This window comes from Orcinus orca, chromosome 13 (genome assembly GCF_937001465.1).
Source record: "Orcinus orca chromosome 13, mOrcOrc1.1, whole genome shotgun sequence".
Taxonomy (NCBI): domain Eukaryota; kingdom Metazoa; phylum Chordata; class Mammalia; order Artiodactyla; family Delphinidae; genus Orcinus; species Orcinus orca.
In genome coordinates, this window is record NC_064571.1 from 29,288,206 (window position 1) to 29,303,282 (window position 15,077).

The 15,077-nt window shown below is 41.2% G+C and overlaps 1 protein-coding gene across 10 annotated transcripts in view; it reads right to left on the reverse strand.

Annotated features, from left to right (window-relative positions):
- The window catches only part of ALMS1 (ALMS1 centrosome and basal body associated protein), a 229,005-nt gene extending 214,326 nt beyond the window's left edge, over window positions 1-14,679 (reverse strand). For 4 of the 10 annotated variants that reach the window (XM_033400506.2, XM_033400504.2, XM_049696114.1 and 1 more), the window contains exon 1: window positions 14,367-14,668. In XM_033400506.2, the coding sequence (XP_033256397.2) occupies window positions 14,367-14,651 (285 nt within the window). In that variant the 5' untranslated portion in view covers window positions 14,652-14,668. Of the gene's footprint in view, window positions 1-14,366 lie in introns of all 10 variants that reach the window. The other 6 variants (XR_004475344.2, XR_004475343.2, XM_033400508.2 and 3 more) reach the window with 4 other exon arrangements.
- Window positions 14,680-15,077: the final 398 nt, after the last annotated feature.

A 15,077-nucleotide genomic window follows, 5' to 3' on the forward strand; every position in this document is an offset into this window, starting at 1 on the left:
CACTAAAATCAGGAAAAATACAAGGTTACCCACTCTCACCACTCTTATTCAACATAGCTTTGGAAGTTCTAGCCACAGCAATCAGAGAAGAAAAAGAAATAAAAGGAATCCAAGTCAGAAAAGAAGAAGTAAAGCTGTCACTGTTTGCAGATGACATGATACTATTCATAGAGAATCCTAAAGATGCTACTAGAAAACTACTAGAGCTAATCAATGAATTTGGTAAAGTAGCAGGATACAAAATTAATGCACAGAAATCTCTGGCATTCCTATACACTAATGATGAAAAATCTGAAAGTGAAATTAAGAAAACACTCCCATTTACTATTGCAACAAAAAGAATAAAATATCTAGGAATAAACCTACCTAAGGAGACAAAAGAACTGTATGCAGAAATTTATAAGACACTGATGAAAGAAATTAAAGATGATACAAATAGATGGAAAGATATACCATGTTCTTGGATTGGAAGAATCAACATTGTGAAAATGACTCTACTACCCAAAGCAATCTACAGATTCAATGCAATCCCTATCAAAGTACCACAGGCATTTTTTACAGAACTAGAACAACAAATTTCACAATTTGTATGGAAACACAGAAGACCCCGAATAGCCAAAGCAATCTTGAGAAAGAAAAATGGAGCTGCAGGAATCAGGCTCCCTAACTTCAGACTATACTACAAAGCTACAGTAATCAAGACAGTATGGTACTGGCACAAAAATAGAAATATAGATCAATGGAACAGGATAGAAAGTTCAGAGATAAACCCACACACATATGATCACCTTCTCTTTGATAAAGGAGAAAAGACAGCCTCTTCAATAAGTGGTGCTGGGAAAACTGGACAGGTACATGTAAAAGTATGAAATTAGAACACTCCCTAACACCATACACAAAAATAAACTCAAAATGGATTAAAGACCTAAATGTAAGGCCAGACACTATCAAACTCTTAGAGGAAAACATAGGCAGAACACTCTATGACATAAATCACAGAAAGATCCTTTTTGACCCACTTCCTAGAGAAATGGAAATAAAAACAAAAATAAACAAATGGAACCTAATGAAACTTAAAAGCTTTTGCCCGCATACCACAAAAAGAAAAAAAAACAACTACAAATAGGACAACCATACGACCCAGCAATCTCACTACTGGGCATATACCCTGAGAAAACCATAATTCAAAAAGAGTTATGTACCAAAATGTTCACTGCAGCTCTATTTACAATATCCAGGACATGGAAGCAACCTAAGTGTCCATCAACAGATGAATGGATAAAGAAGATGTGGCATATATATACAATGGAATATTACTCAGCCATAAAAAGAAACGAAATTGAGTTATTTGTAGTGAGGTGGATGGACCAAGAGTCTGTCATACAGAGTGAAGTAAGTCAGAAAAAGAAAGACAAATACCGTATGCTAACACATATATATGGAATGTAAGAAAATAAAATGTCATGAAGAGCCTAGGGGTAGGATGGGAATAAAGACACAGACCTACTAGAGCATGGACTTGAGGATATGGGGAGGGGCAAGGGCAAGCTGTGACGAAGTGAGAGAGTGGCATGGACATATATACACTATCAAACGTAGGGTGCATAGTTAGTGGGAAGCAGCCGCATGGCACAGGGAGATCAGCTAGGTGGTTTGTGACCACCTAGAGGGGTGGGATAGGGAGGGTGGGAGGGAGGGACGGAGGGAGACGCAAGAGGGAAGAGATATGGGAACATATGTATATGTATATCTGACTCACTCTGTTGTAAAGCAGAAACTAACACACCATTTTAAAGCAATTATACTCCAATAAAGATGTTAAAAAAAAAAAAAGTACAAGAGAATATTATTCAGCCTTAAAAGGAAGTTAATCTGTCACATGTTACAACGTGCATGAACCTTGAGGACATTAAGCTAAGTGAAATAAGCCAGTCACAAAAGACCAATAGTGTATGATTCCTCTTAAATGAGGTATCCAGATTAATCAAATTCAGAGAAACACAAAGTAGAATGGTTGTTACTAGGGGCTGGGGTGAGAGGGAATGCGGAGTTGGTTGTTTACAGGTGCAGAGCTTCAGTTTAAGAGTTCAGGACATTGATTGCACAACAATGTTAACATATTTAACATTATTGAACTGTACACTTTAAAATGGTTAACGTGGTTAAGATGTTATGTGTATTTTACCACATAAAATTAAAAAAAAATTTTTTTTTCAAAAAAATCCCCACATAAACCAAAACAGAAAATTTCTTTATTTCTTTTACAAGAAATACTAAGGGAAGTGCCTAAGGGACATTTCAGAATGATAAAAGGGTCAATCCACCAAGACTACCTAATAATTAAAAATATATATGCACCTAGCATCAGAGCTCCAAAACACCTTAAGTAAAAACTAACAGAACTGGGAACTGCCCTGGTGGTGCAGTGATTAAGAATCCACCTGCCAATTCAGGGGACATGGGTTCGAGCTCTGCTCCGGTAAGATCCCACATGCTGCAGAGCAACTAAATCCGTGCACCACAACTACTGAGCCTGCGTTCTAGAGCCCATAAGCCACAGCTACTGAGCCCATGTGCTGCAACTGCTGAAGCCAGTGTGCCCAGAGCCCATGTTCCGCAAAGGGAGAGGCCACTGCAATGAGAAGCCCAGGCACCGCAGCAAAGAGCAGCCCCCACTCCCATAACTAGGGAAAAAGCACGCACGCAGCAACGAACACCAACACAGCCAAAAATAAATAAATAAATAAGGTTATTAAAAAAAAAAAAACTAACAGAACTGAAGGAAAAAAGAGACAATCCAACAATAATTAGACCTCAATACTCCAGGTTCCAAAAGCAGTGGATGGATGGAGATTCTGTGGATGATTCTTGAACATTAAAAAAAAAACAACAGAGCAAATGTCAATGGCTCTCCTATATACCAGCAATGAACAACTGGAATTTGAAATTAAAAACACAATACCATTGGGGCTTCCCTGGCGGTCCAGTGGTTAAGACTCCACACTTCTGCTGCAGGGGGTGCAGGTTTGATCCCTGGTCAGGAAACTAAGATCCCACATGCCACATGGCATGGCCAAAAAAACCCTCAAAAAACAAAAAAACACCACAATACCATTTACATTAGCACCCCAAAAATTAAATACTTAGGTATAAATCTAACCAAATATATACAAGATCTACATGAGGGAAACTATAAAACTCCAGCAAAAGAAATCAAAAAGGAACTAATTAAATGGATGAATAGTCCTTTTTCATGGTTAGAAAGACTCAATACTGTCAACGTCAGTTCCTCCCAACCTGTTGTATAGATTCAATACAATTCCAATCAAAATCCAAGAAAATTATTTTGTGGACATTGACAAACTGGTTCTAAAGTTTATATGAAGAGTCAAAATACCCAGCATAGCCAGCACAAAATTGAAGAAGCCAAAGTGGGAGGACTGATACTACTTGACTTAAAGACTTACTATAAAGCTACAGCAATCAAGAGTGTGGTATTGGTGAAAGACTAGACAAACAGATCACTGTAACACAACAGAGTCCAGAAATAGACCCACATAAAGAAAACTGAATTGACAAAGGAACCAAGGCAACGTAATGGAGCAGAGACAGTCTTTTCAACAAATTATGCTGGAATAACTGGACATCCACGTGCAAAAAGTGAATCTAGACACAGATCTTACCCCTTTCACAAAACTTAACTCAAAATGGATCATAGATGTAAATGCAGAATGCAAAACTATAAAACACCTAGAAGATAATATAGGAGAAAACCTAGATCACCTTGACTATGGTGATCACTTTTTAGGTACAACACGAAAGGCACAATCCCTGAAATAACTGATAAGCTGCACTCATCAAAATTAAAAACCTTTGTTCTGTGGAAGATAATATTAAGAGAATGAGAAGACGAGCCACAGACTGGGAGATATTTCTAATAGACATATCTGATAAGGACTGTTAACCAAAATATACAAAGAACTCTTAAAACTCAACAATATGAAAACAAACAACTTGGTTAGAAAATGGGCAACAGACCACCAAAGAAGATATACAACTGGAATAAGCATATGAAAAGATGCTGAGTATCATTTATCATTAGGGAACTGTAAAGTAAAACAATGAGACACTACTACCTACCTATTAGAATAGCCAAAATCCAAAACACTGACAACAAATGCTGCCGAGGATATGGAACAACAGGAACTCTCATTCACTGCTGAATGATGGTGGGAAAGCAAAATGGTACAGTCACTTTGTAAGACAATTTGGCAGTTTCTTATAAAACTAAACATGTTATTAGCATACAATCTAGTAATCAAACTCCTTGGTACTGACCCAAATGGACTGAAAAGATATGTCTACACAAAAACCTGCACATGGATGTTTAGAGCAGCTTTACTCATAACTGCCAAAACTTGAAAGCAACTAAAATATCCTTTAGTAGGTGAATGGATAAGATAAACTAGACAACGTAATATTATTCAGCACTAAAAAGAAATAAGCTGGGCTTCCCTGGTGGCGCAGTGGTTAAGAGTCCGCCTGCCGATGCAGGGGACACGGGTTCGTGCCCCAGTCCGGGAAGATCCCACATGCCACGGAGCGGCTGGGCCCGTGAGCCATGGCTGCTGAGCCTGCGCATCCAGAGCCTGTGCTCCGCAACGGGAGAGGCCACAACAGTGAGAGGCCCGCGTACCGCAAAAAAAAAAAGAGAAAAGAAATGAGCTACCAAGTCATGAAAAGACATGGAGAAACTATATTGTACCATAATGGTGGATACATGCCATTATACGTTTGTCAAAAACCATAGAATGTACAATACCAAAAGTGAGCCCTAATGTAAACTCTGGTTTTGGATGTCAATGTAGATTCATTGTAACAAACACACTCCACTCTGATGTGGGATATTGACAGTGGAGGAGGCTGTGCACGTGTGGGGGCAGGAGGTGGATGGGAAATCTCTGTACTATCTGATCAATTTTTCTTTGAACCTAAAACTGCTCTAAAATATAGTCTGTTGAGGGAATTCCCCAGGGTGGTCTAGTGGTTAGGATTCCGTGCTTTCACTGCCAAAGGCATGGGTTCAGTCCCTGGTTGGGGAACTAAGATCCCACAAGCTGTGGGGTGCAGCAAAAAAAACAAACAAACAACAACAACATAGTCTATTGAAAAACAACCAAAACAAAAAAACCTCTGGTCCAGCAATGCAAGGAGTTAGGAAATCATCACTCCCATCCCCACAAAAAGAGAAAAAGCTGAACAAGTTGAAAATCAACAACTCTTCTTACATCCACCAGGGAACTGAAATGAAGGGCAAACTACAGTCTCCCAAATTAGAGAGACAAACGGATACAGAGAATCACAACTTAATGGAACAGAATCCCAGAGCAGACACCACCATGGGGACCTGTACTAGGGTAGGCAAGCCTAAACTGTAATTGACAAATTGCTAGAGGCTCAGGGTAGACAACCCTGAGATTTAAAAGCTCCTGGGAAACAATCTTAGAGGGGCTCCCACACTTTATGAGTTTTACCTCCAGGAACTGTACCAGGTTCCACAGTTAAGATCAGAGAAAAATCTCCTCTCGCTCTGGCAGGGGGAGGGCAAAAGCAGCCATTTTGAAACAAGCCTAGAGTATTCTGTTCTTAACAAGACCTGCCCTCAAAAGAAACTATTTTACCAGAGCCTGGGGTTTTACCAGAGACTAAGTGATGCAGGGGAAGGGAAATACCCAACTCCAGCCCCCTTCTAGCTTTCCTGTCTCACCTAAGGGGAAAACAATGAGAAACCCTAGTGAAGATCACAGCCCAGGGAAAGTCCTAATAATAGGACTATAGAACACTTACCCTCCACCCACACCTTACCACTACATCAACAGGGCTCCTGATAATGATGGTATATGAATGAAAGAACAGCACAACTCATACCTTACTTAAGAAGTCCTTAGAGGGACTTCCCTGGTGGCACAATGGTTAAGAATCCGCCTGCCAACATAGGAGACACGGGTTCAAGCCCTGATCCAGGAAGATCCCACATGCCGCAGAGCAACAAAGCCCATGCACCACAACTACTGAGCCTGCGCTCTGGAGTCCACAAGTTGCAACTACTGAGTCCGTGTGCCACAACTAATGAAGCCCACGCACCTGGAGCCACCCCAACAAGAAGCCTGCGCAGCGCAACAAAGAGCAGCCCCCACTCGCCGCAACTAGAGAAAGGCCGTGCACAGCAACAAAGACCCAACACAGCCAAAAATAAATAAATAAAAATAAATAAATTTATTTTAAAATTCCATATTTAAAAATAAAAAAAAAGAAGTCCTTAGAGAAATCCAAAGACAACAGGGGGAACAAAAACAAGGTCACCAGAGGAAATTTTAGCCTTTGACACCTACAGCTATAGCAAACAATAAACACAAAATCACCTCTACCCAGATAAACTTATAAAACTTCACATTAAAGGTCTATTTACTTCAGTTCCTTTCATATCATATTCATTCAGTACATGCCTGGCTTTCAACAAAAAAAATTACAAGACATACAAGACATAAAACTAGTTTGAAGACACAAAGCAAGCATCAGAACCAGAATCAGATAAGGCAGACATATTCGAGTTTCAGTTTGTAAAGATGAAGACGTTTTGGAGATGGATGGTAGTGAAGATTACAAAACAGTGTGAATGTACTTAATGCCACATAAAAATGGCTAAAATGGAGAAATTCCCTGGTGGTCCAGTGGTTAGGACTCAGTGCTTTCACTGCTGGGGCCATGGCTTCAACCCCTGGTCGAGGAATTCAGATCCTGCAAGCCACGCAGCGCAGCCAAAATAAATAATTTTTTTAAAAGGTTAAAATGGTAACTTTTATGTTATATATATTTTACTGCAATTTTTAAAAAAAGAAAAAGAAATCAAGTTGGAAAAAAAGAAATGAGCTACCAAACCATGAAAACACATGGGAGGAAACTTAAATACATATTGCTAAGTGAAAGAAGCCATTCTAAAAAGGCTACATAGGGACTTCCCTGGTAGCACAGTGGTTAAGAATCCGCCTGCCAATGCAGGGACACAGGTTTAAGCCCTGGTCTGGGAAGATCCCACATGCCGCAGAGCAACTAAGCCTGTGTGCCACAACTACTGAGCCTGCACTCTACAGCCTGCGAGCTACAACTACTGAGACTGCGTGCACAATTACTGAAGCCCATGCACCTAGAGCCCACGCTCCGCAATAAGAGAAGCCACCTCAATGAGAAGCTCGCACACCACAACAAAGAGTAGCCCCCACTCACCGCAAGCAGAGAAAAAGCCCACGCGCAGCAACAAAGACCCAACACAGTCAAAAATAAATAAATTTATTTTTAAAATAAATAAATAATAAAAAATAAAAAGGCTACATACTGTATGATTCTGACTACATGACTTTCTGGAAAAAGCAAAACTGTGGATACAGTAAAAATATCAGCAGCTGCCAGGGTTTCAGAGGAAGAAAGGGAGGGATAAACAGGTAGAGCACACGGATTTTTTTAGGCAGTGAAACTGTTCTGTGTGATACTGTAATAGTGGATATATGTCATTATACATTTGTCAAAACCCACAGAATGTACAAAAAGTGGACTCTGATAAAAACATGCACTTCAATTAATAATGTATCAATATCAGCTTACCGATTGTAACAAATGTGCCACCCTAATACAAGATGCTAATAATAGAGAAAACAGGGGAGGAAAAAGAGGTACATGAGAATTCTGTACTTTCTGCTAAACATAAATCTGCTCCCAAAAAAGTCTATTAATTAAAATGAAAAAAAAATGATAGGTACCTGTGACAAGACCAACAAGGAAATATAAGATGTGAATACTCTATAAACAAACTACGTCTATGGATATTATAGAACACTCCAGCCTAGGGTAGCAGAATACACCTCAGCATACATGGAACAACTCCAGAACAGACCATATGTTAGGCCATAAAACAAGCCTCAAATTTTTTTTTAAATTTTATTTTATTGAAGTATAAGTGATTTACAATGTTGTGTTAATTTCTGCTGTACAGCACAGTGACTCAATTATACACATAAGTCTCAAATTTTTTAAATAACTGAAATCATGGAAAGTATATTCTCAAACCAAAATGGAATGAAATTAGAAATCAATAACAGAAGGAAATTGAGGAAATTAACAAATACGTGGAAATCAAGCAACAGACTCCTAAATAACCAATGGGTCAAAAAAAGAAATCACAAAGAGAATTTTCAAACATTTTGAGATAGACAACAGGCAGAAAACAACCCAAATGTCCATCAATTGATGAATGGATAAAAAAATGTAGTATATCCACACAATGGAATATTATTAAGTCATAAAAAAGAATGAAAAATTGATGTTATATACATGGATGTTTCCTAAAAACATTATGCTAAGTGAAAGAGTCCAGTCATAAGACCACATATTGGAATTCGCTGGTGATCCAGTGGTTAGGACTCGGTGCTCTCATTGCCAAGGCCCTGGGTTCGATCACTGCTGGGGGAACTAAGATCCTGAAAGCTGTGTGGCATGCACTACATGTTATATGATTCCATTTACATTAAAGGCCCAGAATAGGCAAATCTAAAGAGAGAGAAAGTAGATTAATGGTTGCTTAGCGGAATGGAAGCTAGAGGGGTGATAGCTAAAGTATACAGAGTTTCTTTTTGAGGTAATGAAAAAATTGTTCTAAAATTGTGGTGATGGCTGCACATATCTATTAATTTACTGAAACCACTGAACTGTGCATTAAAATTCAGGGTAAATTGTATGGTATTTGAATTATATCTCAACAAAACTGTTAAAAATGTTTTTAAATAAGCCAGGTAAGCATTCAGCACATTAAGTAAAATTAAATAAAATATATCTAGGGAAATAGTAAAAGATGAGAACTGAAATTAATGAATTAAATGATGAAAAGCAATAGAATTAAACTTAAATCTAAGAGCTGTTTCCTTGGATGAAAACAATTAACAAGACAAATCCATAGCTAGTCAGATCAAGAGAAGAATAAAACATAATCATATAAAATCTGGAATGAGAAATGGAAATAACCACAGATGCAGTAGAAAAAAAATAAAGAATACTATGTAACACTCCATTATAATTAACCAGAAACCCTTGCTGAAATGATTTTCTAGAAAAATCATAAATTACAAAATTAACCCAAGAAAAGTGAGAGCGTATATACAGATTATAACCCTGAAAGGAATCCAGAGGCACAGTAGTTTCACAAGTGATTATTTTTCAAACATGCAAGAAAATTTTACATTATTTAAACTGTTCCAAGACACAGAAAAATAAAAATCTTCCCAGTACCTTGCAGAAAAATGGCATAATTCTGATTCCAAATTTGACAAAGAAAGGTCAAGAAAAATTTTTTAAAAAACTTAAACCATTATCATTTATCAAATATCTACAAATAAAATCCAGCACTTCCTTAAGAGAAAAATACGCAATAACTGATAGTTTTTATCCTATGAGCACAAGAAAGGATTAATACTAAGAATAAAATCTGTATTAACAGGTCAAAAAAGATTAAGAATTGTACAGTGTAGATAAATTTGGAGATGGGGAGCAGGAAGGTGTAGGGGTTCAGGCCTGTGTTCTCTCCTTCTATGAAATGGTAACCTGTTGATAGGAGAATGCTGAACATTGGGTGAAATCTAGAGGATAAGAGTGAAAAAGCAGGGCTTCCCTGGTGGCGCAGTGGTTGAGAGTCCGCCTGCCGATGCAGGGGACATGGGTTCATGCCCTGGTCTGGGAAGATCCCACATGCCGCGGAGCGGCTAGGCCCGTGAGCCATGGCCACTGAGCCTGCGCGTCCAGAGCCTGTGCTCCACAACGGGAGAGGCCACAACAGTGAGAGGCCCGCGTACCGCAAAAAAAAAAAAGAGTGAAAAAGCAGAAGCTGAAGGAGGAAACATAAAAAGATTTCCAAGCACTGTTGATGACCCATTTAAAAGTTGGAGACCAGACTTCCCTGGTGGTGCAGTGGTTAAGAATCTGCCTGCCAATGCAGGGGACGCGGGTTCGATCCCTGGTCCAGGAAGATCCCACATGCCATGGAGCAACTAAACTCATGCACCACAACTACTGAGCCTACATGCTGCAACTACTGAAGCCCATGCACTCTAGGGCCTGCGTGCCACAACCACTGAGCCCGTGTGCTGCAACTACTGAAGCACGCACGCCTAGAACCCAGTGCTCCACAACAAGAGAAGCCACCGCAATGAGAAGCCCTCTCACTGCAATGAAGAGTAGCCCCCACTCGCCGCAACTAGAGAAAGCTCGCACACAGCAATGAAGACCTAATGCAGCCAAAAAAAAAAAAAAAAAAAGTTGGAGTCCAAGTGGTCAAAAGGTACAAACTTCCAGTTATAAGATAAATAAGTACTAGGGATGCAATGCACAACATGATAAATATAATTAACACTGCTGTATGTTATATACGAAAATTGTTAAGAGTAAATCCTAAGAGTTCTCAACACCAGAAAAAAATTTTTTTTCTATTTCTTTAATTTTCTAGCTATGTGAGATGACTTATTGTGATAACCATTTCATGATGTATATAAGTCAAATCATTATGCTGTATATCTTAAACTAATACAGTGCTTTATGTCAATTATATTCAATAAAACGGGAAGAAAAGTAAATAAACAATAAAACTAAAAGAAAAAAAAAGTTGAAGACCAAGAATTTCTATGATACCAATCCACAGAATTGAATTATTTTCCCTAGCACAGTTCAGAAATTTAGGTTTAGGAATTACAAGTAGAGGTGTTTGAAATGGTCCATGTTGAATGGTCTGCAGGACCAGCATAAGACCAATACAGCAAGGGCTCACTTCCCTGAACTCAAAAAAACTTGGTTGTAAGGCGGGTCATATTTTGCATTGAACTTAAAACAGTTCCACGCCTTAGCTCAGTTTCATTAATAGGACTTGCAAACTTAATCAACACCTTACAGATCACCACTAGAACATCCTAATTGCCTACTAAGAGAGATACATGAGAGTGTATCAAATATTACAATTTTGTCATTTAACTTGAGACTAGACTGAATGAAATTAATGTTTCCTATCATTTGGTGTCTTCCTTTGAATACACTGAATTAAATACTACACAACAAACTCATCTTCAAAAATTTTATAGTTCAGGGCTTCCCTGGTGGTGCAGTGGTTAAGAATCTGCCTGCCAATACAAGGCACACGGGTTCCAGCCTTGGCCCGGGAAGATCCCACATGCCGCAGAGCAACTAAGCCCATGTGCCGCAACTACTGAGCCTGCACGCCTAGAGCCTGTGCTCCGCAAAAAGAGAAGCTACCGTGGGCTTCCCTGGTGGCGCAGTGGTTGGGAGTCCGCCTGCCGCTGCGGGGGGCGCGAGTTCGTGCCCCGGTCTTGTAGGATCCCGCGTGCCGCGGAGCGGCTGGGACCGTTGGCCATGGCCGCTGGGCCTGCGCGTTCGGAGCCTGTGCTCCGCGCCCGCTCACCGCAACTAGAGAAAGACCACGTACAGCAACGAAGACCCAACACAGCCAAAAATAAATTAATTTAAAAGAAATGTTATAGGGGCTTCCCTGGTGGCGCAGTAGTTGAGAGTCCGCCTGCCGATGTAAGGGACACGGGTTCGTGCCCCGGTCTGGGAAGATCCCACGTGCCGCGGAGCGGCTGGGCCCGTGAGCCATGGCCGCTGAGCCTGCGCGTCTGGAGCCTGTGCTCCGCAACAGGAGAGGCAAAAAAAAAAAAAAAAAGAAATGTTATAATAAATTTCTAGCAAGAAATATATTAAAGTTTCTCCTTTAAACATTTTCCAACTTACACCAGTAAATCTTAATATGTTAGTGAACAAAAAATTATTTTAATACTGTTTATATCATCTTAGAACTACCTTTAATACAGCACATCACCCACACCTTCATATACCCTCCAAGGTAAATAGGACAATATCTGATTTCTCTCAAAAACAGAAACAAAACACCTCTATGGAAAAAGCACTCTGGGCTCTAAGAAGCAATATCTTCTATTACACATAGATAGATCACTGTTAGACAGGATAATAATTTTTTCACACTGGCTGTAATAAGCGGTAAAGTGGTTTAAAATCTTCTCGGAATATTAAATTTATATATTAATAGTTATTCAAACAAGAAGTCATAGAACAAAATTAAAGTTAGGAGACCTCATCCACAAGTGTGGCTTTAATTATGGTCCATATGTAGATAACTTACAACTTGACATGTCCAGCCCAGACCCCTCCTCTGATCTCTAAAACCAAACCCATAATCTTAACACCCATCCCAACCATCCCATCACCCCACCCCATGGCCACCACCCCTACCATAAACCTGGCCATATTTCAACCACTTATCCAATAACCTGACACCTTCTTGCCCTAGTGTTCCACATCTAATCCACTATTAGTGTAAAAATAATGTAAAATTAGTGTATCAGTGTGATTACTTTACCTCTTAAATATCTCTTGAATCAGTCTACGTTTTACTATATCCACCAACACTTCCTTATTCCAAAATACCATCATCATCATTTGCCTGGCAATACTGCAATGACCTCCTAATTAGCATCCCTGACTTATTATTGCAGCTCCCCACCCCACCCTGCTGTCAAAGCTGTTCTCTACTGTGCTACAAAGTGATCTTTCTGAAACACAAATCTTATCCTATACCCCTTTGTTTAAAACATTTTCAATGACTTCCCAGGATAAAGCTTCCAAATCCCTTGCACAGCACACAAAGCCTTGAAGTCTCTGCTCAACCCATACTGGCTTTTGGTTCCTTGACAATGCCACACTCTCTCTTACCGACAGTACCTTTCTATGTGCCTTTCCCTCAGCTGCAAAGCTCCTTCCTTTTCACTTCACCTAGTTGACTGTAACCTGTCTTCAGATCTCAGCTTGTCATAGCTTCCTCAGAGAAGCTTTCCCCAGCTTCACTGGCAAGATGAGATTCCCTTATTGAATGTTTTCAAAGCATGTTAGCACATATCAATTTTACTTTTATTTTTGTGACCCAACTGAATTTTGTCTGCCTCCCTCTTTAGACTGCGTACGCTAGAAAAGCAGAGACAACAAATGTTTGGGTTCACCAAGGTTCCACAGCACCCAGCACAATGTGTGGCCCAGGAAGAATGCTCAATGATATATGTTCAGTGAACTCAGCACCAATTGGAACATTTACCAGGCAAAACAACAACTATTACTCTTTAATGATCAACAGTCTACAGCATCAATGTCCAGCAGAACTTTCTGTAGTGATGAAATTATTCTATATCTGCACTGTCCAATTACATAGCCACTAGTCAAGTGTGACTGCTGAGCATTGTTCGTACAACAGAAGCACTGAATTTTTAATTTTATTTAATTTTAACAAATTAAGATGTAAGGAGCCACACGCTGCTATGACTACTGTATTGAACGGCACAGGCCTATATAGTCTTTCTTCTGTCTTTTCAATTGTTGTACCTTGTTGTTTTACTCTGCACAGTTGACATCTTGTCTAAGGAGCAGTCCTAGACAATAAACCTTAGGTTTCTTTTTGTCCCCACAAGGTACCTTTCACAGAATAGAGATTTCATAAATGTCTGATGACTAGATATCTGAATCGTATAGCAAACCTTTCCTTTGTCCCTGAAAAGGAATCAATTAAATGCAGTTATTTTCAAAATGATCTTCAGGAGGCAACAATAAAATCAGCTCTTTCTAGTTTTCCAGACAGTTGGGAGCTGCAAGTTAAGCCTCCTGCGTTTCTAAGCCCCTCCTACCGGCTGGGGACCCCTTTATTGCTACAAACGAGAGGTCAGAGAAGCACAGTTGGCAAGAAGCCTCTAGAGACTAACTACTCAAAGGGTGCACAGAATCCACTCTGCTCCCTCAAGGGCACTCCCGCCCTTCAGGCAAACTAATCTCCTAATTGTCTCCCCAACAAGATAGTCCCTGGGCAACCACTGTCTCCACTCCTACAACGCCCTTTTCCCCTCCCTCAGGGTATAAAGCCCACCTCCTCCCCAGAGCGTTTCTTAACCACCATATTGGCTCCTCTGAACATCTGGAGTAATTTTAAAAGCCCAGGGGAGAGAGGGAGGGTGGGGAGGTAACAAGAGAGATCTTTGCCTTGAAAGAACAGGAGACTTGGAGTAGTCGGCCAGAAGCCTGGGCAAGAGTCGGGGCCTAGGAGACGAAATGGCCCTACAAGCCTTTAAAAGCACGCGTACTATTCGTCAGGCACCATGACAGGTCAGAGAGCAAGAGGAAGCCCGCAAGGGAGAGCAGGCAAAGCGCTCAGGATCCACCCTGCCCGACCACGGCCCATACCCCTCCCCGACCCGGCTCACCTTCCCCAGGCTAGTCAGCTCGCCCTCCGAGCAGCGGTGCCTCGGGAGCGACGGCTGAGGCAAAGTCCGGCCGGGGTGCGCCAGCAGCCAGGCCTTGGCCTCCTCATCCTCCTCGTCGTCCGTACTCTCCCGACGCTGGCTCTCGTAGTTAAAATCCGCGTCCGGCTTCCGCCCCTCCTCTTCCTCCATCTCCTCCGCCATCACCACGTCGTACTCGTCCAAGTTCTCCGCCGCCTCCTCCTCCTCCTCGAGCTCTCCTGGCCACGGTATGTCCTCTAGCTCCATATTGGCGTCTAGCTCCAGGAAGCTGAAGAGGAGGAGGAGGAGGGGGGAGGGAAGGGAGGGGAAGAGAGCCTACTGGCGGTTGTGGCCGCGCGCAGGCGCGGAGACCGCCGACGCCTCGCGCCGGCGCCGCGCGGACTGGTCGGGGCAGGGAGTGCGCGCTCTTGTTGCTAAGGGTGCCCCGCGGCGACAGCGGGAAGTTCAGAGGGGCGGAGCTGCTGACAGGCGACGCCGACGCCTCGCCCCTGTCACGCGATGGGATCTTGCTCACAGTACTGTAAGCTCACAATGAACCCGGACTGGGCTTCTGTCGGAAGAGGGGAGAATTCAGTCCTCGGCTGGGCCGGGCCAAAATTGAATTTTGCCCCTGCACAGAGGGACGATCAGACCCTCGGACAAACCCAAAATAATCAAACCTAAAAATTATAA